This window comes from Notechis scutatus, chromosome 4 (assembly GCF_049901735.1).
Source record: "Notechis scutatus isolate UNSWTSFEM ecotype Mainland chromosome 4, rNotScu1.2, whole genome shotgun sequence".
In the NCBI taxonomy this organism is placed as follows: domain Eukaryota; kingdom Metazoa; phylum Chordata; class Lepidosauria; order Squamata; family Elapidae; genus Notechis; species Notechis scutatus.
In genome coordinates, this window is record NC_142012.1 from 132,178,894 (window position 1) to 132,206,456 (window position 27,563).

At 34.1% G+C, this 27,563-nt stretch overlaps 1 protein-coding gene across 2 annotated transcripts in view; it reads right to left on the bottom strand.

Annotated features, from left to right (window-relative positions):
* Positions 1-27,563, bottom strand: part of LOC113412923 (glypican-5-like) — a 355,203-nt gene that overhangs the window by 293,399 nt on the left and 34,241 nt on the right. For both annotated transcript variants that reach the window (XM_087964977.1, XM_087964976.1), the window contains exon 2: positions 20,473-20,634. In XM_087964977.1, the coding sequence (XP_087821103.1) occupies positions 20,473-20,634 (162 nt within the window). The remainder of the gene's footprint in view (positions 1-20,472; positions 20,635-27,563) is intronic.

A 27,563-nucleotide genomic window follows, 5' to 3' on the forward strand; every position in this document is an offset into this window, starting at 1 on the left:
AATAGAATAGAATTTCCTTCTGATTAGAACTGCATTTGATCAAGCTACTCATTGCCTGAATTTCCACAATTAAACAAGTGTATCTATTTCATATTTATAAATGCAAAAACCTTAAATCAATAACTGATGTTAGGCTTGTGACATATTATATTTGGATTTTAAAAGTAGAATGAAATATGTCATATTATTGTACTTATCCTAGTAATGAGCTGCTAAATGAGGTTTGCCTCTCATTATTGTAAAGAATAATGAGCCTTTACATTTCAAACTGCAGTGAGACATTGGTTTTCTTTAGAGTGCAGCCAGGAGTGACTGAGGTAACTTCTTTAAATTAGACTAATCTGTAATTTTGGCATAGTAATGGAAACTTTCAAACTGAGATGTCCCTCTAGGAAATGCTATTCCTTGAAAAAGGAAGAACAAACATATATTTAACAAGAAATAAAATGGCACAAGTATATAATCCACTGAATTATCTCTCATCCAGAAGTGTTATTAAGGTGTGATTTTGAAGCAGAAACTTAGGGGACTACTCCAATAAAGAGGAGAGGCCTCTGATGCAACTGAGATAATGTTTAACATTTTGAAATAAGTTAGGTAAAATATATTATGGCTTTATGTGGGTATCTGCAGGGAGGCAAGAGGTGCAAATGATAAAACATTCTCACCATTATCATAAAAATGTTACGACTTCTGTTTTGACATTATATGTTGGCACAAAAACATGATGGTAGCATTTACACGATGACCACTACACTGTGACATTATTTTGCCAACCACCTGGTTGGTTACAATTCTCCTTGAGCTTTATTACATATGGGAAGAACAAAACTCAGAACTTGGGGAACTTTAAGGTCAGCTAGTGCAGGGGTCCCCAACCGCCGGTCCGCGGAACAAGTCTTACCGGGCCGCTGGTTGCTGGGCGCCGCCATCTTTTTTTGGTAAAAAAGTGCTTCCGGTGAGCTTTTCCGGGTAGAAAGCTCACCGGAAGCACTTTTTCGTCAAAAAAAGATGGCGGCGCCCAGTTGATGCCGGTACCGGGCCGCGGCACCCAGCTGATGCCGGTACCGGGCCGCGGCGTCAAAAAGGTTGGGGATCACTGAGCTAGTGAGTTGCAATAAAGATAAGATATATAAAATTCACATTTTCATTCATAGTCATCTCTTAGCTATAATACAACCTCAGATCCTTTCCCTGCCTTCTTCTCATTTAGTTCTTTTTTTCTGTTAAATATGGTTATTATGGCATCATATTAAGGCTTCACTGGGTTCAAATATGCGTGGTGGGTGTTTTTGTGTATGAAAATAGCCCTGCTTGAAATGCTTTGGAATGAAAAATATAATGATGAGACTAGATTCTGTGTACATTTTCATTAATTTATTACCAGTAGCTATATAGTATCATTTTTATTATACAGTGAAATAAAATTTTAGATATTAATATTTTATATGTTACTAATTAATTATCATCTCATTAGCTGCTATGCGGATCTTTTAAAAGATATTATTTTACACAATGGAAGAATTTTAAGATCATAAAAGGCTCTATACCTAACTCCTAAAAGCAAGAATCCTATGCAGGTAGTCCTCAACTTACAACATTCGTTTACTGATCGTTTGAAGTTACAATGGCATTGAAAAAAAGTGACATGACCATTTTTCACACTTACGCACCTCTACAGTATCCCCGTGGTCACATGATCAAAGATCAGATTTTTGGCAATAGTGTCCCGGAGTCATGTGATCACCTTTTGTGACCTTCTGACAAGCAAAGTCAATGGAGAAGCCACTTAACAACCATGTTAGCATTTGCCGTAATTCCCTTAACAGCCGTGGCAAGAAAGGTTGTAAAATGAAGCAAAACTGATCTAACAATTGTAATTCTTAGCAATGGAGATTTTGTGTTCAGTTGTGACCTTAAATAGATGATTATCTGTATATGCAATTTTCATCTTTTTTGGGGTGGGGGCTGGGATGATGGTTTTGCCCATCAAACAAATAGCCTGAGAACTTTCTCAAACAGGAAGGGAAGGGAAGGAAGGGGAGGGGAGGGGGAAAATATCAGAGTGGAAAGTTAATGTAATTTTTTTTGCAAATGCTGATAAATTTAATGAATGCTTTAAAAAGATCTGAGCAACTATCTTATGTCAAGTCTGATTAAACGTTCACAGTGTACAAAATGAGGAGCGTTCCTTTTCCTTCCCGAAACATTTGCATTCTACTCAAAAAGGTCAGAATCAAGGATCCAGCAGATATTTGACATTTACACAAACATTTAAGCAAATACATATATAATTTCAGCACCAAGGCTTACAGATCAGTAACCACAATGCTAGATTTTAGGTAATAACTGAGATAAACCATGTGCAAATAGGTGCAAAGGTTTTCATAAAAACACAATGCCATTTTTGAGACAAAATTTCAATTATGGGCATTGGGCACAAGGGTAACTGAAAAGGAATGTAAAGATTTCTGATATTTCTAATTGGATCAAGAAGCTACAAAGTAACCATTTGCCCCTGAAATGAAGCCTTAACTATGTTCTATTCCAGTCCATTGCAAAGAACAATGATTTTTGGGATGATGAACAAAAATATAAGGATCTAAAGAAGTGGTGTAGAAGAGGCTTAAAATAAAACCTTGAGGAACCAAAGCCAAAGTCGAGCTGTTGGGTTAAGTTGACTTCATGTAAGGAAGAGAGAAAGCCAGAATGAAAAGTAGGTTAAGACTATTTGGCAGACTTCTGAAATAAAGATAAATTATTATTGTTTATGGGGAAATGCTCAGGCCTACCACTTGGGGTTTGCTATTAGATACATTCCTTGCATTTATATGTGGCAAGAATAAACCCCATGTACTATGGTCAAGTTTGGTTCCTGAGCGGTTTCACAGAACCAGTTAGTTTATCCCATATTCAGACACTGCTGGAATACATACATTTTAGCATATTTATTATTTCTCTCCCATATTGCATATTTTGCTCCCAGTGGATAGAAGAAGAGACATCTATCTAAGCCCCAGAGATCACATCCAACCTTTCATGAGAGCCAACTTTTCCTAGAATTTAGGCTCAGAAACATTGAATTATGTGTTTTTCAATAATTTTCCAAGATTTTTTTCTTCCAATACAATTCAAACCCATCAATATTTCTTTGTTCTATCATTCTAAAGGTCCAGATGTCACAGCCATATGTTTCAAATAGAAAAATAATGACTCTGAATTTGAATACCTTTGTTGTCAGTGTGATGTCTCTACACTTTAAAAACTTTCTTACACAACAGAGAGAGTGTCTGACATACTTTCTGTATATATGTATTATGTATTTAATTTGAAGGGAATCAGAAAAAGAAGACGGCAGAAATCAAGATGGCTCACACTATCAAACTGATGACACAACCAGAATTCATACAAACTCAGAGCAGCATTGGTTCAAGTGAAAGTATGTTCATTGGATCACAAAGTTGATATAATTATGCCACATGCATATATTTATGTAATCACCATGGATCTCAAATCCCAAAAGAGCTTGGTAAAAAAGCAACTGGACTTTCATTGTTTTGCTTGAAGACATTTCACTTCTCATCCAAGAAGCTTCTTCAGAACTGAAGAATCTTCTTGAATGAGAATCAAAATATCTTCAAGCAAAACAAAGAAAGTCCCTCTGACTTTTGAAAAAACACCTTTGGGATAACCATGACCTGGATGACTGAGAATTTCCATAGACATAGAGCTCAAGGTTTTTCTTCCCCTCAAATCTTTTATTATCACAGCTACCTGATGCTTTCTAGGAGTTTCAGAGTTTCTTTGTTATACTATAGTTCAATATATTCAAGAGGCAGCAAATGTTTAGTAGTCAAAGACCATTTTTAATTGTTTCTATTCTTTTGCTAGAAGTGGGGGGGGGGGGTTTATGGCATGTTAAGCCATAAATGTAAAATTTAACAGAGCAGAATCTGACAAAAATGGTTTGTTAACTGAATACTATTCATTATATTAGCAATATGCCCTTTAAGCATTAAAGGCTTTTAAAAAAGGATGTTCAATGATTTCATGCAGCTCAGAAGTTGTAGATTCATTTGACTTGTTGGCCATGCAAAACCATAGTAATTTTAATCATTCAGAAGATACAAAAAAAGACTTAAAATGAGTATATCTTTTGAATATCTGTGTTTTAAAAATTATACAGCTTTGCATAAACTGTATGGCTTTTAATACTTTTCTTTAGACAGATTATAAAATTAGATAAAACTATATTACTCTAAGTAATAACACAGAAATGTTAAAAAAATTAGCTAAAGCAAGAAACCTTTAGACAAGATTTATGTCAGCCTTCCAGAAATGATTATCTGTTTCTCTTTTGCCTGATTTCTACCAGGTGTTTCTTCATGAACTTAAATCAAAGTATTCCCAATTCACATGAAATTCCATCTACAGTAATAAACTGTAGTGATAAATAATTTCAGAAGCAGTCTTTGCTATTTCTGCTTATTATTTTGCCACTGGAAATGTAGGGGTCTACATTGTTTTAGACTTGTTATTTTCAACTTCCATTGCATAATTTTGAACTTAGAACCTTCAACAGAATTTAAATAATACTTTCTAATGTTTTTTATTTGTAGGACAAGATTTTTGAAAAAGAAAATTTTGTATTTTGATAATGAAATAAAGACATGAGCAAGTTCTCATTTTCCATGTAATGCGTACATAATTTATCCCTCATATAATGTCCTACTACTACAATTTTTTTAAAAAAAGAGTTTATGAACATGTAATAGTATTTCAATAAACTTATCAAGAACTTTGTTTTATTACGGGAGTTGTACTGCAGAGGTTGATACACTAAAGTTTATTGAGAAGATTAATTGTGATATTTTAAAATCATTGCATTATATAAAGTTACAGCTTGATTCTGTAACAATTCTCAGTGTGTTTGAAGGGAAGAGTAAAAACTGATGGTGACAAAAATGTAGGGAATAGCTGAATTTCTATTTCTATTTCCATCTCTAGAAAACTGAAGTTAAAATATTGGAAAAGTATACTAAAAGGCTACACTTACCTACAAGAAGTTTAGGAATAGAACTTTTCAGAAGAAACTGAGCTCTAGAAATTGAACTTGAACAGATCAGCAAAATGCTAAATAAGCATAGAATATGAAGTAGACAAAAACACAAGTATACACAGATTCTTAAACTTACTTTCTATTAACCAGTACAGTACTCTTTCTTTTCATTTTGCCTATGTTATTTTTTTAGGTTTTTTGTTTTTAAAGCAACAAGAAGAAACTACACTAAAAAGTAGGAAGTTGTGATCAAAATGCCATTTTCTTTCAATGCTTCTTTATATTCTATAATCCACTACCAGATCTCTTTGCTGAGAGAAGTTGGAAGCAGAAAGGTTGATTGCTAATAGGATGTTTCTCTAGTCTATTGCCGTATTTAAAGATGAAGTAAGTTTAACTTACAAACTTGTCAAATTGTCTTTTTACTTGTCAGATTTCAGAGCATAAGAATAAGAGCCGATAGATCCCACAATTGTGTCAGCATCAGTGATGGGTCTGGCAGCATAGCGAACAAACAAACAGGTTTGCATTAGCTTGAGCTATGTCATAGAGATATATTTGGGTTGTTATGTAAAACATTCCTTCTCCCTAACCCCTTCTGAACAAGGTACCAACTGAAGTTTAAAATATACCTACCATCTCCATTTTTCCAGCATGACTTTGGAAAATAAAACATGTGGGCAGATGGAAACTCTGCTGGCTTTTTGATAAATAAAATAGTAAAAGAAAAAGAGCAGCCAGGACTGTATGTAGAAGGGAATTATACACAAAAAATGGAGCTTATTGATTCTATTGCTTGCAATCAAGGCTTGCAAAAGTTGTAGTTGAGTTCATGCTCTTGCATGTTGTGAAGCACTTGAATGCTTTGCAGAATTGTATGCTTAAAATCAATTATGCATTACATCCCACATATTCTAGACCTCAGACCTAATCTTTTTTTCTGATCGCCTTCTTAAATAGAAAGTTGTACTTTTTTTCCCTCTTGAATACAGGGAATGATCTCTATGGTACCACTCACTGGCTAAAATGTCACCCAGGAGCCTTACCAGTAGATGACTAAGAATTTGAAGATTAGTCTAAATATACCCTGTATCAATATGACATACCTGTACATTATTCTATTCTATTCTATTCTATTCTATTCTATTCTATTCTATTCTATTCTATTCTAATTTACTTTGCATCATTTTCTTCAGTCAAGAGGCACAAATCTGAAATTGTTATACCCAAATTTCCCAATATTTTTTTCTATGAAAATACTTCAAGATGGCTTCTACCTATTAACGAAGTGCCTGTTAGCACCACCAAAGATTACATTTTGGTGAATTATATCATACCTACTAGCAGCAGCTCCGCCAGGACTGTTAAGGCCGTCTTCTTTAGTTCTGGTCAAAGCAGCTTCCAAGGCTACAAATGAAGCAAAAATTACACTGCCAAAAATCTGTCAAGTTGTGATCAAAATTCAGCAGTGTAATCTTCGAACACCAGGTGCTACAATTGACATACTGTAACACATTGTCATTGTGGGTTCACCTCTATTTTAGGTGAATCTAACGATTCTTAGAATTAATACATTTGTCTTGGCTGATTTGAAATCTATTGTCACATATTGTTTTTCCCATTGTTTTCTCCACACCTGGAACCGAGTTCTAAAGAAGAAAAACTCTGATAAGGTAGAATATCCCATATTTCAAAGTATTGGAAGATGAAAAACCCAAAGTCAGAGGATGTGCAATTTGCTAAAAGAAAAATATAAATGATGTCGATCAGGACAGAGATTTGAAAGTTGTTGTTACTGTTTTTATTTTTATTGTTATTGCACAGCATTACTTTCTTACAAACTTAATCCTAGCTGAGGTCTACAATGGAATAGTAGAGCTATACAAGAGTTTCTGATTTATTTTACTCTTGAGTTTATGGCAATGTTTTTATTGATTCCATCTGTGCTTTTAAAAAAAAGCTTTCATCATGGATGAAAGATATGTTAGACACCAAGACTTAAAGCTACTATGCTGTTTTCATTTTCTTTCTATTGATCTCATTATTTCTTTCAATAGGACACTTTAAAGGTTCCAAAACAAAAACTGAACTTGAAGAGAATAAAAGATTCAAGTTTCTGGCTCACCATTCTTTAGTGGTTGAGGATGTAATTTCAAGTTAGCAGAGACTGACTACTTAATTCAGTAAAAATCTTTTAAAATATTAAAAATGATTTTATACTCAGGCTCATAATCTTCAAATTATAATTAATGTAATCCATATTTTTTTTAAAAAGAGAAATGAATATAATGAATATTCCTAAGTGAAATTGTTGGTGGTGCTGAGGGGTAATCCACTGTAGTTAATCCTTCCATCTCAGATAGGATTTCAGCTAGAACCCTGCTACAGCTGAGCAAAGAATTCCTTGTCCACAGCTTCCCTTGCTGATCTAGCATGAGCCAAAAAGGTCCAGGAAGTCTTCCAAGTGTACTGCTATATAACCATTGCCACAAAGCTGCATTGGCTGCCAATTGATCTCCGAATGCAATTCAAGGTGTGGGTTATTTCTAAAGCCCTTTATGGCACTAGGACAGGATATCTGAGAGATGCCCATTCATTATACTATATTTATTCCAGAACACCTCCCATTAAACATGGCCATCTTATGTGACATAGGAAGCATGCCTTTTCTGTTGTCTCCCACCTCCCATCTTTTGGGAAAGCATCTTCCCAGACATAAGGCTAGTGCTTTTTCTTTTGGGCTTCCAGGAAGCTTTGAAAACCTGGCTTTGGTCTCAAGTCTGGGATTGAAACTTTTTAGTTGTTTAATGGCCTTGTTTTCTTTTGTCATTTTGCTGTTCATTAGATTATTTTAGCCTGGACTGTCTGTGGGATTCAATGTTTTCAGTTGTTTATATATATTTCCCCTAGTTAAGTAAACTACCCAGAGTTAACTGAGGTTGGGTAGCCAAGAAATGTAAACAAACAAAGAAACAAATATGTTGCAGAGCTGGTCCATCAGGAGCAGTACAACCCTATCCAGAGACAGCATAGGAGGCATGGAAGATTAATATGCATCTATATATTTATACAAACAATAAAGGTAATATGGTGAAGTCTATATTTGTAGAAGACAGAGCTGCATGTGTACTAGCCCTACTATTTACATTTCTATCTTGCAGGCACTCTCTTTCCTACACCACCCATATTTCTTTTGTCTTCTACATGCTCTAATAGGAAATGTATTCATGTCTGCTAGAATGCAAAAATATCATCTATGTGATCTCAGAAGCATATAAAGCACTGTCTCTGATTCTGTGACGAGCATTACTCATCAGGTAAATAATATATATGTGTGTATATATATGTGTGTGTGTGTTTGTACATCATAGTTCTTAGATGAACAAAATTTAGAGAAAGAACTAGAGAGGCAACTGGGATATTAAAAAATCAAAGGTAGGTAGCCCTTGTTTATTAGAAATATCTAAAGAGGATTTTTATTGTACATGATCTGGCCAGCAGAGAACTTCTGGGAAATAATTATATGACATCTACAAAGATGTAACTAATTATATGAAATACAATTATGATATAATGAGGAGCTCCTTCATATTTAGGATCATATATTGTATTTGTGGTGTGGTAACTTAGGAAAACTGATGAGCCTGTAATGTACCCTTTCAGCATGATTTATGCCACAGACATGCTTTACAAAATTACAGAGTCAGTTTTCAATCTTCAGGGTATTGTTTAGTAATTCTAAATATACTGATTCTAAAAACCCTGCAAATAATAAGGCTGCCTTCCATTTTCATTAGCTTTCTTCAACTGTTTATTTGGTTATTTCTTAATATAAGAAAGCAAGCCTCTGACTTCATTATAAAAGGATGTATTTTGGAATTGATTATTTTTAGTTAAATTGATACTAGTATAAACAGATACGATTTTTGCAATCAGTGGAAGCATAATGGTGAGGCTGAAACTAATTTATATACAGTACAAAATCTAATTTAGTATAAGATTATGATTCTTGACGCATTGTCTGTATTCATGTAATATACTTACCTTGGTTACTGAACAAACCCTTTTTCTAGATTCAAATAATACATAGAACATTAACTAACTTAAAAGGCTGGGTTGACAGGAGATGCTAAATGGTAAAAACCCTAAATTACATATTGTGCAAAAACCCTAAATATTAACATATTGTGCAATTGTGATTGTCAAGCCTTCACTGAATTGAACACTGTCGTACAGGGGTGTTAAACTCACATCATCACAGCGGTCTCACGTGATTTATCATGACTTTTTTCTCCTTCGCTAAACCAGGCATGGGCATGGCCAGCGTGTAATGCATTTGGGCCACGGGCCACAAATTTGGCACCCCTGCTGTTTGCAGCATAACAATGTATTGAGGCAAGGGTCTCCAACTTAGCTGATTTTACTACCCATGCCTATACTGGCACTACCCTCTCTATCCTATGCCTCCAGCTACATTCATGGAACTAGAAAATTATTACATACGTTATCTTGTTATCTTAACTCCCATCACCTTACCTTTAATCTTACTTGTAGATATTCAGAATATTCAGATATTCAAAACTGCAGATCCTTCAGATCTCTTCTAATGTGTCTTCTTTTAAATATATATCAAACTTTCTAGGTTCTATCTATACCGGTATACCTCTTGAATACTCTGTGTGAAGAGAGAATCACCTTGTGGTGAGATGGGTAGCAAACAAATTTAATAAATAAATATGTAAGAACGTTAGTGTTAATGAGACATTGTTTGGCCAACATACTTTCAGTAAACCATTTTTTTTAGTTTTCCATTGAATAAAATCCAATTATTGTTTTGTTACAGACCCAAACATGAAGTAATAACAACTTGAAATTAATGTCAAATCAGTTACAGTTGTTCTATGAGTGAGTGAAATCGGCAATCCCTAAATTTGATGGAATAAAAAAATAAATGTGCATGCCTTGATTAATTAATTTAGATTAAAGAATACAATACTGTAATTGCAGTTTACAATGAAAAATAAGGTAAATCTTTATACTTTGCCTTTTAACCCCTTACTACCCATTCAATATCTTTGAAAATCTTTTTTGAGAGTTTCTGATATTACTAAGTAGATTATTAAGTTCTGGAAATAGCACAGTTGAATCCTCTGCAAATTTCACATCAATTGTCTGTCAATAGCCTGTGTTTCACAGTATCCCCAGGTAATCTAATTTGCACAGCCAAATGGATACTCATCTTTTTATTATCTTTGGAATGCCATTTTAGGCATTCCAATGTCAAGTTTTCTCAAGTTGTACAAACTACCTGAGCTACCCACAAACCATTTGTTCATAAAGTAACAGTAATATTTACGAATGCTTTCTTGGTTAAAAATGTTCTTAATACATAAATGTATATGATTGTGTACATTGTGTGTGTGTGTGTGTGTGTGTTTCGCTTTAAGTAGAGAGAGCTTAATAAACAATAGCAAAGCATGCATTTCAACTGTTGAAGTTGATTCAGATTTTATCACACTTAAAGGTATATTTTACTATTCAAGATTAAAGGCAAGCTATATTCATTCCTCTGGCTTTTTAGCTGGCAGAAAATAACATAAACAGTTCTACTGTGTCTCTGCAGTAAGATAAGAGAGTACTGCTATCTTACAGATTTTATGGAAGATAATTTTAGGGCAGCAACTACTGAACTCCCAATTTTCTTTCCCCTTCTTTCCCCTTTCCACCAGAAAACTGCTCTCCACAATACGTAGTGATGGTAGAGGGTTCTGGATGCTATTTGCACTCCCCACCTCCTATTTCATCTCACTGACCAAAAAGCAGGGTTTTTTTGGTTTGTTTTTTTTTGTTCTTCATAAACTTCAGTACTCTTGAAATATAGACCTTTGTGAAATGAACAATCCCATGTAAACACATACAACCTATCCATTTGGAAGATATTAATATTTATAGTGACTTCCACTTTGTCCTGCTCCCTTTATATTGCGCAATGAACAGATATCAGGATTTTAGATGATATATTTTGGGAAGGAGCAGAACATTGTAGAACTATAATGGCCACCAAATAAACATATTAATATTTAATTAAAATGTAATTACATCTGAAGTTAATTAAATTTGCAGGAAAAAAATGGAAATAGAAACAATTTCTAAAAATCTGGCTTTGAAAGTACTTATAAAGACCTTCTAAAGTTCCTCCCTTGGACTCTTTAAATTTTCTAGCAAATATATTACTTCATTTCTTATCCACACAATATCCCTTCTTTCATCAGATACCAAGTAGCCAGTAGTGTGGAATAATTCCTTATTTAAATGTTAAGACTATTTTTAACAAACAGTAACTGACAGGATCTTTTCATACACACTAGGAAATATTCACTGAGCTATGATATTCAAGTGAAAGACTACTATTGAAATTATTTGGTTAATATTATCTGCTCCTCAGTCTTTCTACTTGGCTCAAAAGACATCACAATTCAATTGAAAGAAGAGATTCACTCCATTTAAAGATAACAATAAAATACATCATATGCCTTTAAGAAAAAGATTGCTTGAAAATCATGGATTAGTGATTCGATAGGATTTTGTTTTTCAACGGAACATAGAAATACACTCCAGACATGAAAACATGGGTTTTCCAGAGTGCAGATATTGCTTTTATACATCCCTGTTGTATAAATCCCACATTGAGACTCTGAGTCTAAAGAAGGGCCATTCTCAAATGCTTTCAACTTTTAAACCAGGAATTTATAATGTATTCCTTCCTATTCAGATTCATTTGTAAATTTCACCAGTGGTATGGGATTGAAAATTATATTTCTATTTGGATGAAGAATTATGGAGAACATCTGAAAGCTTGCACATTTTTTGTGCGTAATGTTTCTTGTTCCTATTCAATTACAGATTTTGGATTCAACTTCCAAAGGCTTGTCCACATTGCTGGAATTTAATTCTGAAAGGGCAGCCAAGTAAGGCACAAGCTAACAATAACAGACAAGAATAAATGCTGAAGAAATGGCATTTTCTTAATCTGTCATCCAATAAAGTTCAGAAATACTTGTTGATTCAACAATGACCTGAGAATGTAGCTTTATATCCAACTGAAATAAGAAGTTACATCAAATGCTATGGGATAGATACATACAGTATGTAATAACTTATAAAGGAGAAAGGCTATACTTAGCACGATTACACACAGAGTAAGAGAGTGAAATTAATTCTCTGAGTAAGGGACCTAACATTTGAGAATCATGACGACCTCATTTCAAACAGCAGTTTTAGCACTCAATCATCATATGGCAAGTAATAGAATACCGCTGAGATCTTTGTGTTTTAAATAGCCCATTGATTTTAAACTGCATCCATCTGCAGCAGTATACTTGAATTATTACCAACAAACCAAGATGGATATCTACAGTCAAAGCTTATTTGGTTTTAAATATACTGTTGCAAATCAGGGCTGTTAATCCAACATTATTTTATGTATTCCCTCATGTGTTGCCAAAATTGTTTGTAGGTAAAATTGAAAATTTGCCACACAAATTTTAGAACTGGTTTCATTTGATATTGTAGCTTTTAGGTTCAGGGACCAGGTAAACCATTCCATTCCATTATTGCTAACAACTGATATAAAGAAGCAGAACATTCTCTATCTAATGAATACTAATCAACTATAACATGCTTGAAAAAGTAGTCAATATGGTACTGATAAATCAGTTTGTTGTTGTTTTTAAATAAGGAATATATAGCAATTAAAGGTATTTATTATATAGGGCACCATCATTTTCTATGGGCTCATAACACCAATATGTAGCAGGAATACTTCATGGAATGAAATACAATGTGACATGTTACACAAGTAATGGAAAGTATCTGGTTTAGATTTTAATGTAGAGTCCTTGGTTCTCTCTGAGCCTGGCTCTTAGATCTTAATGTTTTGTTTTTCTTAGCTCTTTCATCTCTTATCCTTTGTGGTTTTAGAATAAAAGATAATGGAAGCCACAAATTTGACCTTCTTAATAGTGGTCAGTACATAAATTCACATTAATGTGATGTCAAATTATTATCTTGTTTAGAAAAGTCTTAGCAGAAAATGTGCATGAGCACATCGTACACCATATTATGTGTAAATTTCCACATTAAGGAAAATTTAAAAATATATATGGACATATCATAAGTCATATATTGAACCTGTGACTATATATAGTCCTTATAAATAAATAGAAAGAATAACTATAACCATTATTTATTTAATTAATTTCTACACTCGTAACTTCTCAATGTGACTCTAGGTGGTTTACAATAATTTAATCTCACTTGGTTCCATCTTTCCATGTATACGCATTGATTCAGTGAATAACATAATCTTCTGAATAGGGCTTAGATGAGTTTTCAGACATAAAAATAAGATTGATTATTATTCATAGAGTCAATATTAATTACTGCAAACTGTTATATGATGGGACAAAAACTGCAATTAATGCATCCCTTGCATTTTATATAACTAAAATAGGAACTTGATTTCATTTTTCATCATGTTTAGAACATGATCATTAGGTCATCACATTTTTGACTGGTGAGGAATGAGAAGACCTACTGCCAGGATCATGGTAATAAAATGGTTGACAACAGCCTTCAAAGTTGTTATCCAAGGAGTCCTTAAATGCTAAAATTGTTTTATTCAAAGCAAGCAAGTGTGCAAGTTGGCTTAGAAAATGTGATACTCTTTAAAACTAGTATTAAGTACAGAATGAATATGTCAGACTGCTTTATTGTTCATAGTTCCATGCACAATAAAGCATCACTTTCCAATGTGCAAGAATTTAATACAGAATCCTAAATCTTACAACATAAAAAAATAATGTACAATTTAAAGTTTTAATGGCATATGAAATCCAAGTTCTCATAATTTAATTAATTAAATGTTGGATTACATTTGGCTGCTTTTCCAACAGCATGATGGTTTATGAAACATTCAGGAGAATGGACATGTGTAACCAGCCACAGTGATACCAAAATAATAAAACATTTAACAATAAGACAGACATAACCCTGTCATTTCGTATTTAAATTGTGATGTTGCACACAAATATATAAAAGGTGGAATTTCCTTTACAACATCGCAACAAATGTTTCTTTGGTCCCTTTTCCTATCTCCCTAAGCACTCAGGGAAGATATCCCCAACTTGTTTTTCCAATCATATTTTGTTGGAGAAATTCAATCTTCCAAGTCTCCAAAAAACTAAGCTAGGGTTACATTGTCTCCTTTCCTTCTCCTTTGCCTACAGGGCCACAAGAAATGAAGAAAAAAAGAGAACCAGCATCCAGAAAGCTGGAAAAAGCTGAAGGCTCATTTGAAAGCTTTTGATCATACTTGAAGGTCAGTTGTAAAGGAAGATCTGGAAACTAAATAGCACTATAACAATTCAAAATGGGCCCAAATCTTCCACGACTTCTTTATGCCGATTTTCTACTTTCTTGTGACTTAATAACTATGGTGAAATGAAGGTTTGAAATTGAGAGCAGAAAAGGAAATTGTCTGTGAAGAGCTAGGACTGATTCATTAGGCAATGAGCTGAAAACATATAGGGTGAATTTGATGATGAACATTGAGATAATCTTTAACCATGCACTAAGAGCAGACTCTTTTCTGCTGCTAAAATCTAAAGCATGACAACAACCAAAAGCTATATTTTATGAAGTAATTGATTTATTTAGTATTTACTCTTGCAGTGTTTGCAAAAATTGCAAATCTCTTTATAAAACTGGCCATTTTGCAACAGTACTAAAGCCTTATTCAACTATGAATAAGTAATAATGTCAGTTTGCAGATGTATTAAGTTCTGCTTGCCATATTAACCATTATATGTGACTGATAACTGTTAAATTTGTCCCATTTCAGCCTAATGTGCAAACCTATTAAAATTGTTTGTAGGATATAGTTTAAAATATGAGATTATAATGAAAGTACATTTTTCTAAAAAAAACTTTTAAGCAAACTTTCCTTAATAGAAGTCTGCTGCCAATTTCTGTTTTCTTCCAAAATTTAAGTCAATATCTAAGACTTTCACTTAATGTTCTGAAATATACACAACAAAATGCATTACTTTGAAAGACTAGAAGAGTCTTGCAAAAAAATCAGCCTCTTGGCCAACCATATTTATATCTACTAGATGGGAGATATCTATTTCTGTGTTTATTTAAGGTGGAATTCTCAAAATGCAGAGCATGAAATTTATAGCAATCCCAATAATAGAAGTCAAATTAAGCCACTGTTAGGCACTGGACAAAATGCCATTGTAAGCCTGTTTTCACATACTTTATCTAGAGAATTTTTTCATTATTATTGCATATATTTATAAGCCTGTGTGAATTCTGATAATAAAACATCTTGATATCTAAAGTTATTAGGGTATATAAGACAACTATGCCAATGGCAGAGTGATAATGAGTACACATAATATTATGACTAGCTCAATAGAATTTTTAAAAGATCTGTTCTTAAAAGGACCTAGTTTGAAAATGGCTTTTTTATTCATTCATTCATTATTACTATCTGTACTTGTGGATTTCTTGATAGATTAAAATTTACAGGGTTAAAACATCCATAAAAATAATTTCAACTAAAACAAAAAGAATTTCTTGCTGTCTTGATTAAAATCATCTTACTCAAAAATGTAAAAGGACTATCTTCCCCAATTCCTTGAAGGACAAGAGAATGAAGGGGTTGCTACCTCAATTTCTAAGGGCCCACATCATCCTTTCTACTAGGCCATGGGCACTTGGCAGATTCTATCTGGAAAAGATGGTTCTGAAAATAATAAAAGTGTAAGCCATATAAAATTTAAGTGGTAACCATCAAATTTAAACATTGCTACAGTCATGAGGCAGATAGAGCACTTAGGATCCTGAATGGTGGAACATAGCTCTCTTAGTCTTGTTTGGCCTCTTAGAGGCTGTTGGTAACATTGATCATGATATCCTCATAAACTGCTGAGGACTGAGGAATTTCTAGGCTGAGGTAGTAAAGAAGAAGTCTGCCTAACTGAAATATTACATGGGTCAGCCTTTTCCTGATCTTAAGGCATGGGGTGACATTACCTGATGATTCAAGCTGTGATACCATCACTAGTCTGGTGATACTGCCAATATGCTGCCAGTAAACATAATAACTGCAGTTGCTGTTAAAAATTTTCTCAAGCCATTTAGAAAATAGATGTTTTATTATGTGGATGAGATGAAACAGGCTACTTTTCTCTCAGCTCTCATATTTTCTTTTGAATAGGTGGCTCTGTCTCTGAGAAAATAAATGCATAACTTTGGTGTCCTGCTAGAATCATGTCCATTCTTAGAAGAGTAGATGGAGAACACAGCCTGGAAACCTTTGTCCAGTTTTAGCTAGCATATGAGTTGTGATCCTTCCTGGAGCAGGAGGTTGAATGTGATTGCCTAGTCCAACCATATTCAACCCATCTAAGCAAATTATATCAAGTGAAGCTGCTTGTGGTACCAACTTGCATCATGGTGTCTATGATATGATATGAAAGACTGAGCCCTCCAAATTCAAGATTCAAGGCATTCATGGAAAGGTTGTCCAGTTTGGCTTCATTTTTCCCAATAGCGCCAGGCTGAGTAGGGCTATTGCCAGGTGGGAACTAATTAAGACTAATGTCATCTTGTCTGCAAGAAGGCACAGTAGATACCTGTGTTCTCTGGACTATAGGCTGCATACAAGGCCTGGGCAATCGCTTGGGAACAAGAACCTCATCATTTGACTGCCAGCACAGTCTGGATGATCTCTGGAGGAGTCAGCCTCAGATACTTGATTGCTGCTGATTTGCAGGCCTCAGCCAGAGGAGGTTTTTCATCATCAGAATTTTCTGAATCTGCTTCAGGCATGACAACTAGAACCTCCAAGAGAAAAGGTCATCGTAAGTAGTGCTTCTGATCAGCCTCCACAAATGCAATGAATATTGATGTTTCACCACATTTATTACCAGGATGTAAGCCTAAAGACATTCATATAACTAAAGAATAATGCAACTTTACATTTTCTACAGTTATTCCTACTTCAGTTACATGTTATTCCTACTTGTCAATCAAAGCAACACGATAGGGGAACAGCTGCTTAAAACATAACTTTTCTGTTGGGAATATCAGTAGCAGGGCACTTTATATTTCCTACCTTCTAAAGAGTGGGCTTGAAACAATAGGTTCATGGTTTTCTAGGTAGAGCATCATGTATCTTATTTTGTAGAAATCTGACTAAAAATGCTTAGAAAGTCATCTGTTATCTCATCTAAATTAAAATTTAAAGAAACAGGAGAAACATTCTGGGATATGTAAGAAATATTAATGAGAGAGAGAAAAAGGAAAGGAAAGGAAAGAAAAGGAAAGATCATAGGTTCCTAGAAATACATATTACCAATTATTGAGGTTTGAATTGGCTAATTTGATATTCAGCCCAAGTATCAATAGTTCCACCAGCACAACACTTTTCCTCATAAAAAAGTGAAAGGGGCTTATGTCAGCAGATCAGCTTGAGGCATGCTGCCTTTAATGTTTCATAATGATGTCACAGAACAATAAACAAAGCTAAATGCAGGGGAAATTATTTCATAATGAAAAAAGAAATGAAAACCAAAGATCCCTGCTTGAGCAATAGAATGTGGATACAGTGTCATCTGAATAAAGGATTTAAAGCACCTTTTGAAACCTCAACCAACTCAAGGAACAAATGACCCTTTGAGACTTTAAGAAGGCAAAGCTGAAATGCTGGCATATTCTCACCTAAGGTGGACAAAACAAGTTTATAATCATTTACAATACAATAATATGGCAGCTATTTCAGGAAAGTGCTTGTAAATTCAAGCTACTTTGAAAAGTCTAATGACCGATTTCACTCAGTTAAGCAATAAAGCTGCTTGACTGACCTCAGGGTCTGACAGGTTAATCTATTCTGACCTTTGCTTTATTCTATAATGATGCTGAAAGATCACTTGACTAATTCACTGTCAGTCAACAATGGCTCTGTATTTCCCCTTTGGCAAGCAGAGGAGTCAAATGGGACTCGATTTTCAGAACTATGTGGAAGACTATTTTCTTCCAGGCAGTGAAATAAAACAAATTGCTTCTTCCACACCCCTTCATCCCAGCTCCCCTCCTCTATTGCTTGCAGTTTAGAATACCAAACAGCCAAAGCAAATTTCTACTATCCATCCAAGTAACAATACATTTATAAAAGTGTGAAACCCTTAGGGACAAACAAGTGGAAACAGCTGCCTGCTGTTGTTTTGCTTGTGATCTGGTATGCAAATTACCTAAAATATGAAAACCTGTTCATTAAGAATAGTATGAAGTTCTCCTTAATCTACAGCAACACCTATTCTGTGTTCATATAGAAATTAATGACACCATAATTTTATTCCATGTTTCTGTAGAATATAGGACCAGTCCCACAAAACAGAAATCATACAGAAACCAGTCCTACAAAATGGAAGCGTAATAGTGGCAGGAGATTGATTATATGTCATCAAGTCAATGTTAATTCTTAAATGACAGCATAGTTTGACTCTTAGCACACTGATCTCTTGCCAAACAGGGGAACATAATTTGGAATATAATGTGTCCCAAATATGATAATTTTAGCTTGATTGTTTTTTCCTTGAGATAGAGCCCTAGATTGATTATTTTATTTTATTTTCGGCTATTAATACTTTTGATAGCATCAATATTCTTCCTATCCTGCTTGTTCAAACTCCAATTTTCCATGAACTCTCACAGGGATCATATTGTCCACACAATACTGGTCTTTATAGACATAGACATATTATAGTATCAGAATATCTTTTCCAAGGTCTTCATTGTTACCCTTGGTCATCTGCAGGATATTTTATGAATGAAGTTCAAGACTTCAAAGTGATTCCTGATTTCCCCACCCCCCTGAAAATTGTGCATATAGTCTCAAGATTATAACCAGTTAGCTGGTTAGTTGTAACCAGTTAGCTTTTTCCCACTTTCTTCTTTAGCTTGACTTAGCTTGACTTGACTTAGCTTGACTATATGTCTGTATTAGCAATGAAGAAGACATTGCACTGGCAGAAACTGATAAAATTGTTTTGCATTTTCTTCTTTTCTGTTTCTAATTTTGGCATTCCAGTCTTTAACCATAAGTAACACATCTTTTTCCCATGTTCTTGTTCACACATTTCAGTCTGAACTTGTTCAGAAACCTCGTCAACCACCCCTTCTTCTGCATCAGTGCTTGAAACAGAAATTTGGATAGTCATCATAATAAAAGTCTGCCTGCATAATGTAACTGATATTATTCAGTTGTAGACAACATTGTAACAATGTGCTGTCCTAGTTATATCCTTCATAATCATGAAAGCAGTGCCATTCCATTTTTGTTTCTCAAAAATGGTCTTGAATAATAATCAGTGTGTTTTGGACAGAACTCGTCCAACTCCAGTCCAGTTCACTGAAGCCTAAATTATCAGTGTGTAGATTATTCATTTCATTTGCACTATGTTCTGTCTTCCCTCTGTGGTTGCCTTTGCAGCTTGGGTTTTCTTTTCTTATGTGGCAACATCAGCAACTAGACATTGCCATTATCACTTAAGTCAACATTTACCTCCAACATCTTCCTACATTGCTGCTGCCCCACCACAGAAGTCTGCTTGCTGTAATTGGGTAATCAGGATAACCTTCATACCTTGAGTGACCCTGTGGGAATAGATAGGCTTGCCATGCATTCTCAGCACTTATCCCTCCCAGGAATATCCCCTTGCCACAATAAGGCAGCATAGAAGGACTGGGGGAAGGGAATAAAGGACACACTCTATAAATACAGGTAATATAACTTCTTGTATTCTTTTTTTAAAGAGGGAGGCTACCTTAAAATTGTACTTTATCATAAAGTAAAAAATGTGCTTTAATGTAATGCTTTTCATCAAACTATAATGCTGAAAGTATTAAAATGATTAGGTGTCAAGCATTACCTTACGCACACCCATTCCTAAAATCACATTTCTAGATATATGACGTTGCACAATATTGAAGCAGAACTTGTATTTCATAAGTGCATCTCTGAATACTGAGGACTGATGACAATGTTAGAGAACTGTTTCTTTTATATTGTGTTTTTAGGTTTTTGCCCCTATTCTGCTCCAAAAGTCTTTTAAAATCTGGCTCTCTCCCAGGCTTTGGGAAATGGTGGTTGTAGAGCCTTTCTTGTGTTTTTATAATATATGTAGTATATTTTGTCGAGACAATCACAGTCACGTCTGTTCTTTTTATTTATTCTTTTAAAGTATAAGGCACCCATAGTCACTTTGACTAGTATTACCATGTTGGAATAAGTGATATAGCAAACATGATTTTAAATGTTTAAATAAAATTGTCAGCATTCCTACCTTGAAAAGCTGTAATGTGACCAACAATCATATATTTCAATTCAAAGTTTAGAGTCTGAGTGTTCTCTATTCTCTCTCTTCTAACAGCTGCTTGATAATTTTCTTCCATTTTCTTAGTGCAACATGTTGGTGATTTGTGTTGGCAAATCTGTAAACTGGAATCTGTACCAACAAAAAATACAATGAAAATGTATTTAGTAAAACTAGTAAAGACCAACATCATTTCTTGCTAGCAAAGTAATATTGTATTATCAAAGAATAAAGAATTCAAGCTCTATGCACTGCCTTAAGCACTGAATATCTAACCACAGAGATCACTGTATGTATATGATGAAATGAATCTCTAACCTTTCAGAGGCTGGGAAAAATATTTGAAGGTATGTGAATTGAGAAATAGAACTGTGTGTAAGTGTGGCTTTTTTTTAGTCCTATTAGAGCGACACAGCCATCATAATGCAGCCAAGTTGCACTAGTAATTGCAAATTGTTCATAAATACATGTGCTACATCTATTCACTGGAGGTCTTACCTCAGTATGTTAACATGCAGTTAGTATAATCCTGCCAGATTAGGCTAACATGCAATATATAGCAGGAATCTTACAAACTTTCTCCAAAGCACAACATCAAGTCCTTTTTCATTTAAGTTACATTCTCCAGAGTTTAAATTATTGGCTTTGACATATATGGCTGCTCTTTTTGTTACAGAATCTTAAATCCATATGGTGGGCACTGAAGTAAACAAAGGGGTATTAATGAATAGTACAAAACAGACTCTGTAACCTTTCTTCATCCCAAGACTGTATATCATAAAGACATGGAATTTCTGCAGGTGTTCCCACCTATGCATCTCACAGTGGGTTTGATGAAAATATTTATCTTCAGGAAAACTATTAATCACCATACAAAAAAACAGAAGAAACTGTGACACAGAGACCCTAGCAGCAGTTGGTTGCTAAGATTCCTTGCTCCATTAATTTCTTGGACAAATACATAGAAGCGTGAAGAGACTATCTGTGGACCAGGGCCTACAAATATCAAAAAAGATTGCTCCTAAGTAGAATGTAATAAATCTTTTACATGCCAAAGAGCACAATGTAAAACAAAGAGTATTTAAAGACAAAACATACAGCAAGCCACATTCCCAGTATAATTTCTTGAAGTCACCATAAGCATCCTACTGTGAATATGAAAACTTTGGTTCTTCAGTACTAGCTTTGGGAGATATTTTGCTACTACATACATTTGTTTGCACTCAATTAATCTGCTGTTGAAAAAATTAGCATTCTCACAAAGATGTATGAATTTAATAAATAAAAATATATAAATTAGCAATAATTTGAAAAAGAGCAACATTCATACTGTGAAATTTAATGCGCAGCATACCACCACAGATAGAATAGATGCACAGGGAAAGGAGATGAGGAAAGGAGAAAATCCAGACAGCAGAATAACTGAATGGCACATTGCATGTTACCACTCAGAGGAATTCATACCAGATTTCAAGCTGCGGGCACATCTGTACGCCAGCTTGCAAAGCTGCTGGGTCAATGCATTCAGTGACCCACCTTTCTGCAGATGCTGCCTTTGGAGCCAGATTAAACTATCCAAAGCAACTAATTTGAATGAGGATCTTTTTTGTAATGGAAAGCTTCCCAAAGAAAGGCAAATCAGATGGTTCTCTAAGATCCTCATGAATCAGAATATATACTAGGACTGAAATTGGACAACCAAAATCTACCAGAGTCAAAGCCACTCCATATGCACTTTGAATGGGAAAATTTTTTAATGCAAAAATATGTTCACATATTATTCTTTTATTAGAAATAACATCAAAATATAAAATAACAATTGTTGATTCACAAAACAGAATATGGCGTAGTTAATTCTCAGTTATGCTAAGCAACTAATTTATATTTCTAAATACATTTTTGAATGTAAAAAAACCAGACTTCAGAATTTTTTCTATCTTTAATATAACATATTAGCTTGTACAATTCAATTGAAAAACACTGAAATCTTTTAGGGAGAATAAAATAATAAAACTAACAATACCCTTTATAAGTAGGGCAATGGCTGGGTGCAGAAGTAACTAATCATATTCAAAGGGATGTTAAATAATACACATCTACCATCAATTAAAGAGACTCTGACCAAGTCCATATAAAATCCAGCTGTTCTAGTAGGATTGACTCAGTTGCCTCTGACAGCAAAAGATACGATCTGCAAAGAGTTTATAAAGAATCAAACAGGTCTAATTGTTGGAAGGTATCAGTCAGGAAAAGGGTACAGAACAATTTCCAAGGCATTGGTTATACCATGGAACACAATGAAGACTGTTGTCAACAAGTGGAAAAAATATGGCACAATAGTGACATTATCAAGAACTGGATGTCCATCCAAAATTAATGAAAAGCAAGAAGAAAACTGATCCAATGGGCCTTCACAAGATTTAAGGAGCTGCAGGAAACTTTGGCAAGTACTGGTGTCAGGGGTGTCAAACTTGTGTCATCATATCATCATCACATGACATATCATGACTTTTCCCCTTCGCTAAACTGGAGATGGGTGTCACCAGTCCGTGGCTCATCCAGCCCGCAGCCCATGAGTTTGACACTCTTGGATTATGCACTATACATATTATGTCAACAATCTCCCATTTTCTTCCTATATCTGGGGTGTGAGGTAGGGTGGAAATATGTAAGCCTTTTTTTTTTACAAAGGAAAACATACAGGCTCAGCCACATTTTGCCAAAACCTACATCAAATCTGACAAAAGCATATAGAAAAATGTGCTATGGTCTGATGAGACCAAGATTGAAATTTTTGGGCATAATTCCAAAAAGTATATTTGATGCAAAAATAACACTGTGCATCACCAAAAGTACACTATATGCACAGTGAAGTTTGATGGCGGAAGCTTTATGCTTTGAGGCTGCTTTTCTTTATCTGGAACTGGGAATTTAGTCAAGGTGGTGTCAGCTTTGGAATCCTTATTAAAAGCTGCCACACAGCTGCAGAGGATAGAAGGGGGATGCTGTTATTTGAGTAGCTTTCAGTAGACAAAATAGATATATAAAATCTTCAAGGTCATTCTCTATGGCACAGGAAGAATTGTAGCTGAAGGGTGATTGGTTCACGTGATTTATGATGTGAAAGAAAAGGGGTGGGTATAGGTTGAGTCTTGTGGGAAGTCTGAGAGGAAACTTTAGTTTTGGAATTCCACAGACGTGCCAAGTTTCTTTTTTAATAAAGCACTTTGAGATTATGGTTGTCTCGGAGTTACTGATTAGAATAGATAATTCCTGGAACCCTGACAGGTGGAGTGAATTATGAGCAGTTCCAAATATTAGTCCATTTTGGCACAAAACCTTCAGCCTCTGCTAAAATGCTGAAGATGAAGAATAATTTCACTTTTCAACACAACAACAATCCAAATCAACAAAAGAAGGCCAAAGTTTATGAATCGAGTTGATAATCTGTGGGGCTGACCTGAAGAGAATGTCCTCACAATTTGATAGACTTGGTGCACTTTTACAAGATGAGTGAGCAAAAATTCCCATGGCAAAATTTGCCATGTTGATAGGCTCCTATCCCAAATCAAAAGATGTTTCAACAAAATATTAGTTTAAGGGTTATGCAACTTATGCAACCAAGTTATTGTACATTTTTATTATTATTTTTTCCCTAAAAGATTTCAGTTTGTTTTTCAATTGAATTGTACAGTTTATACATTATATTAAAAATGATATGATTTATCTCTGATTTTTTTTTACATTTACATGGCATTTTAACAGGTGTATATAGACTTTTTATTCACTGTAGACAGAAAAATGAACATATCACACAAAAAGATCGCAATAATTATTTCTCAAAAAATATTGTAAAATTATTTTTCAGAAAATTTGATCTCATAGCTAATAGCTACTTCCCAAAAAAATCTAGCTTAGTAGATAATATAATAAGTTTTGATACAGAATAAAAGAATGGAGGTACTGTATGAGAAATATAAAATAAATATTGAAAATTCAGTATATTTGTATTAAAAGCAGATTGTTTTTAGTTTCTGTTGGAAACTAATATGTTACTATTGGAATCTTATTTTTTTTTTAAATGATTTAGTTTTGGTCAACCATCTGACTGCTATTCCATATCTTAATAATTGTAATTTGGGGAAAATATTCTAATATTTTGTGCAAAGGGGAGAGAGAATAGGGAGCTAATTATAGAAGTATGTTGTTGTAGCCATTTTACATTAGCATTGTCTATTTGAAGGCTCATGTATCAGCCTTTTCCAATCCTGCTGCAGTACTCCAGTTTCTTTGTGAAGCTACCGGAGATTGAAGAAAACAGGCATCTGAGTGAGCTATTGTATAATTTAGCCAAGGATTTGGATTGAATCCAATTTTTATTTGAATGCTAAAAAACAGGACAGAATGCTTCCAGACTTCAATCTTAGGATTTCTTTAAAGGGCGATGTGCAACGTTTTCTGCTTAATGGATTTTTTGCAGAAAAAGAAAAGAGTTAAATAGTACAAAGAGAACAATATCTGCACTTTTCATAAAATTCAGGGAATGACAAAGAAGAGTATATGATAAAGAATGCAATTAAGGAATTGCTGAGTTACCTTCTATTGACTTTCTAAGTAGTACTGTCTATGTCTGCTGCCGTCCAAAAATTCAGCAATATGTAGAGGATACAGGGTCTGCATATTTCCTTTCGGAATCACTTTTTGAAATTGCTTGTTAACTGCTGTTTGTCTACTAAGAACCTTGAGACATGAAGTTTCATTATATTACATCAGGGAGTCTCCTTCAAGCCATTAACAAAATATTTTTATGTAAATTTAAGGGTTTAACTATTTTGGAATAAACAGCAGTAGGACAATTAAATATGGATTTGGGAAAGTAATAAACAGAACTAAGGAGCTAGATGGATTTGAAATAAGACTTTGAAATAAATTAGAATTCTTTCTTGTAGGACAATGTCTTTGCTTGGGGAAAAAATGAAGACTTTGAAATTAAATATAAGAAATCTTCCTGTGGGAAAATACTGTTGATCAAGGAGAAAAAGAATAAAAGGGTTGAAAGTTATTCACTAAAGGGAATGAAAAAGAAGTATAATTAAAGGAGAAAAAATGTACTAATACAGATGAAGCAAATTATTTTAACTTGGGATGAATTCAAAGATATTTGGAACCAATACCTTCAAAAGTTACTTTTACGATTGTGTACTATCCCAAAACTGGGTATAAAAGAAGTTAGAGAGGAGGAACATTCTCTACTGGATAAGGTTGAAGCAGATTCAAATGTGGATTTAGAAATAACAGATTGCAAGAATGATTTGGATAAAAATGTTAAACTATATTCACAAACGAAACTAGCTGATGTCTAAATAATTAATATAAACCAGAAAAGTGATGTGGATAACTTTTTCATTTTGGATTCATAAAAGAAGTGTTAAAAGTTTTGAAGGACTTTCTGAGAGATAAAAAAATATAAGAAATCAAAACCTGAAACTTTATTTAAAGGGAATAAAGATCAAGATTGCTTAAAAAAAAATATCAAGTTGGTTTATTTGATCAAGTTTAAAATAAAAGACTTCTTTGGTTCTTTAGTCAGTTTATGTGTCAATTTTCTTTCTTATATGTACATAAATGTCTGCAGGAGAATATAAATCATTTTACAGCACATGTGGTAGTTTTTTTGTATTAATTTTTCCATGATGCCATAATATGCACACATCCCATGCAATAAGGAGAAAGAACAACTGAAAATAGGTTAAAAGCAAAACAAATAAAACCCTTAATCCAATCATTTTTTGAAAGTTTAGCAAATTGCCTAAATTGACAGAATTTAAAAACTTACCATATATTGTGTCACCATTAAAGAATTATCAAATGGTGACCTTCTGAATTCTAAGGATGCATACATGTGTTTAAAACATAAATAGGAATTTTATGTAGATATGAAAATGTTCTTCTAGTTTCAGCATGTTTTTTATTAATATCATTTTATTCATTACCGCTTTGTCATTCTGTCTTTTCCCCAAGATCAAGGAGTATGTGTGTGTGTGTGTGTGTGTGTGTGTGTGTGTGTTTGCACATGGGTACATGTGCTGGAGCAAATGTTTGTGTGTGTGAAATCAGAAATTTGGCTGTGGATTTTTCAGAAAAAAGTGAAATATATTTACCTCAGCCTGAATAGAAGAAATTATTTTAGCAATGGAAATGGCAAAGTGGAAACGGATCTCCTTCCAGAAGCAAAATAAAAATAACGATAACAGTTCTGTTTAATGTGCCAGATGGAAAATGCTTATACTAAAAAGAATCAAGTTTCCAATGCCTCTATTTAAGTGGAGATTATTTAATACATACTTTATTTGCAGTGGGTTTTGTAAAATATAAATTGGAATTAATTCCATTTGCTGATAGCATACAATAAGCTCTACAGTCAAGCTCCCCAGTTTATATGTCCAAGTCATGACAAGAATCCTCAGTCCAACTATAGGCAATATTTTATTGAAGTAGTGTCCAATTCCCCACCTCTGATTTAGGACTTAATGCTACATTTATAAAATCTGCAGAGACTTGTAATAGTCTGTTTCTATACTGAGTTTGTAGGGAATGGAATGACAGCTCAGTAATAAAATTACTAAGGTGAATAGTAGGTTAGTAGGTCCCAAATACCAAGTAAAATTACTAAGGTGAATAGTAGAATAGTAGGTCCCAAATACCAAGTAAAATGTATGGTTTCTATCCAATGTATGGTTGAAACAGTTTCTATAAAATTCCCACAACTTAAAACATAAAGTTTTATTCTCTTTATTTGGCATACTGGAAACCTGTAATAAGGCAAACAATATGTCTGTTAAAAACAAGTTTGAGACCTCCAGAGAATGCCAGCATGGAGAGAGTTCGGAAGGGATGCAGTCAATAAATAAATGAAGGAGAGTCCACATTTAATCATGGAAAATATTTAGCTCAGCAATTTTATAGCGATGCATTCTTTATTTTCGTTTTAGACTTCATAAAACACTTCATATCTCTGTAAAATGCCGTGACAGGATACAATGCAAGGAAGGTGAAGAAGA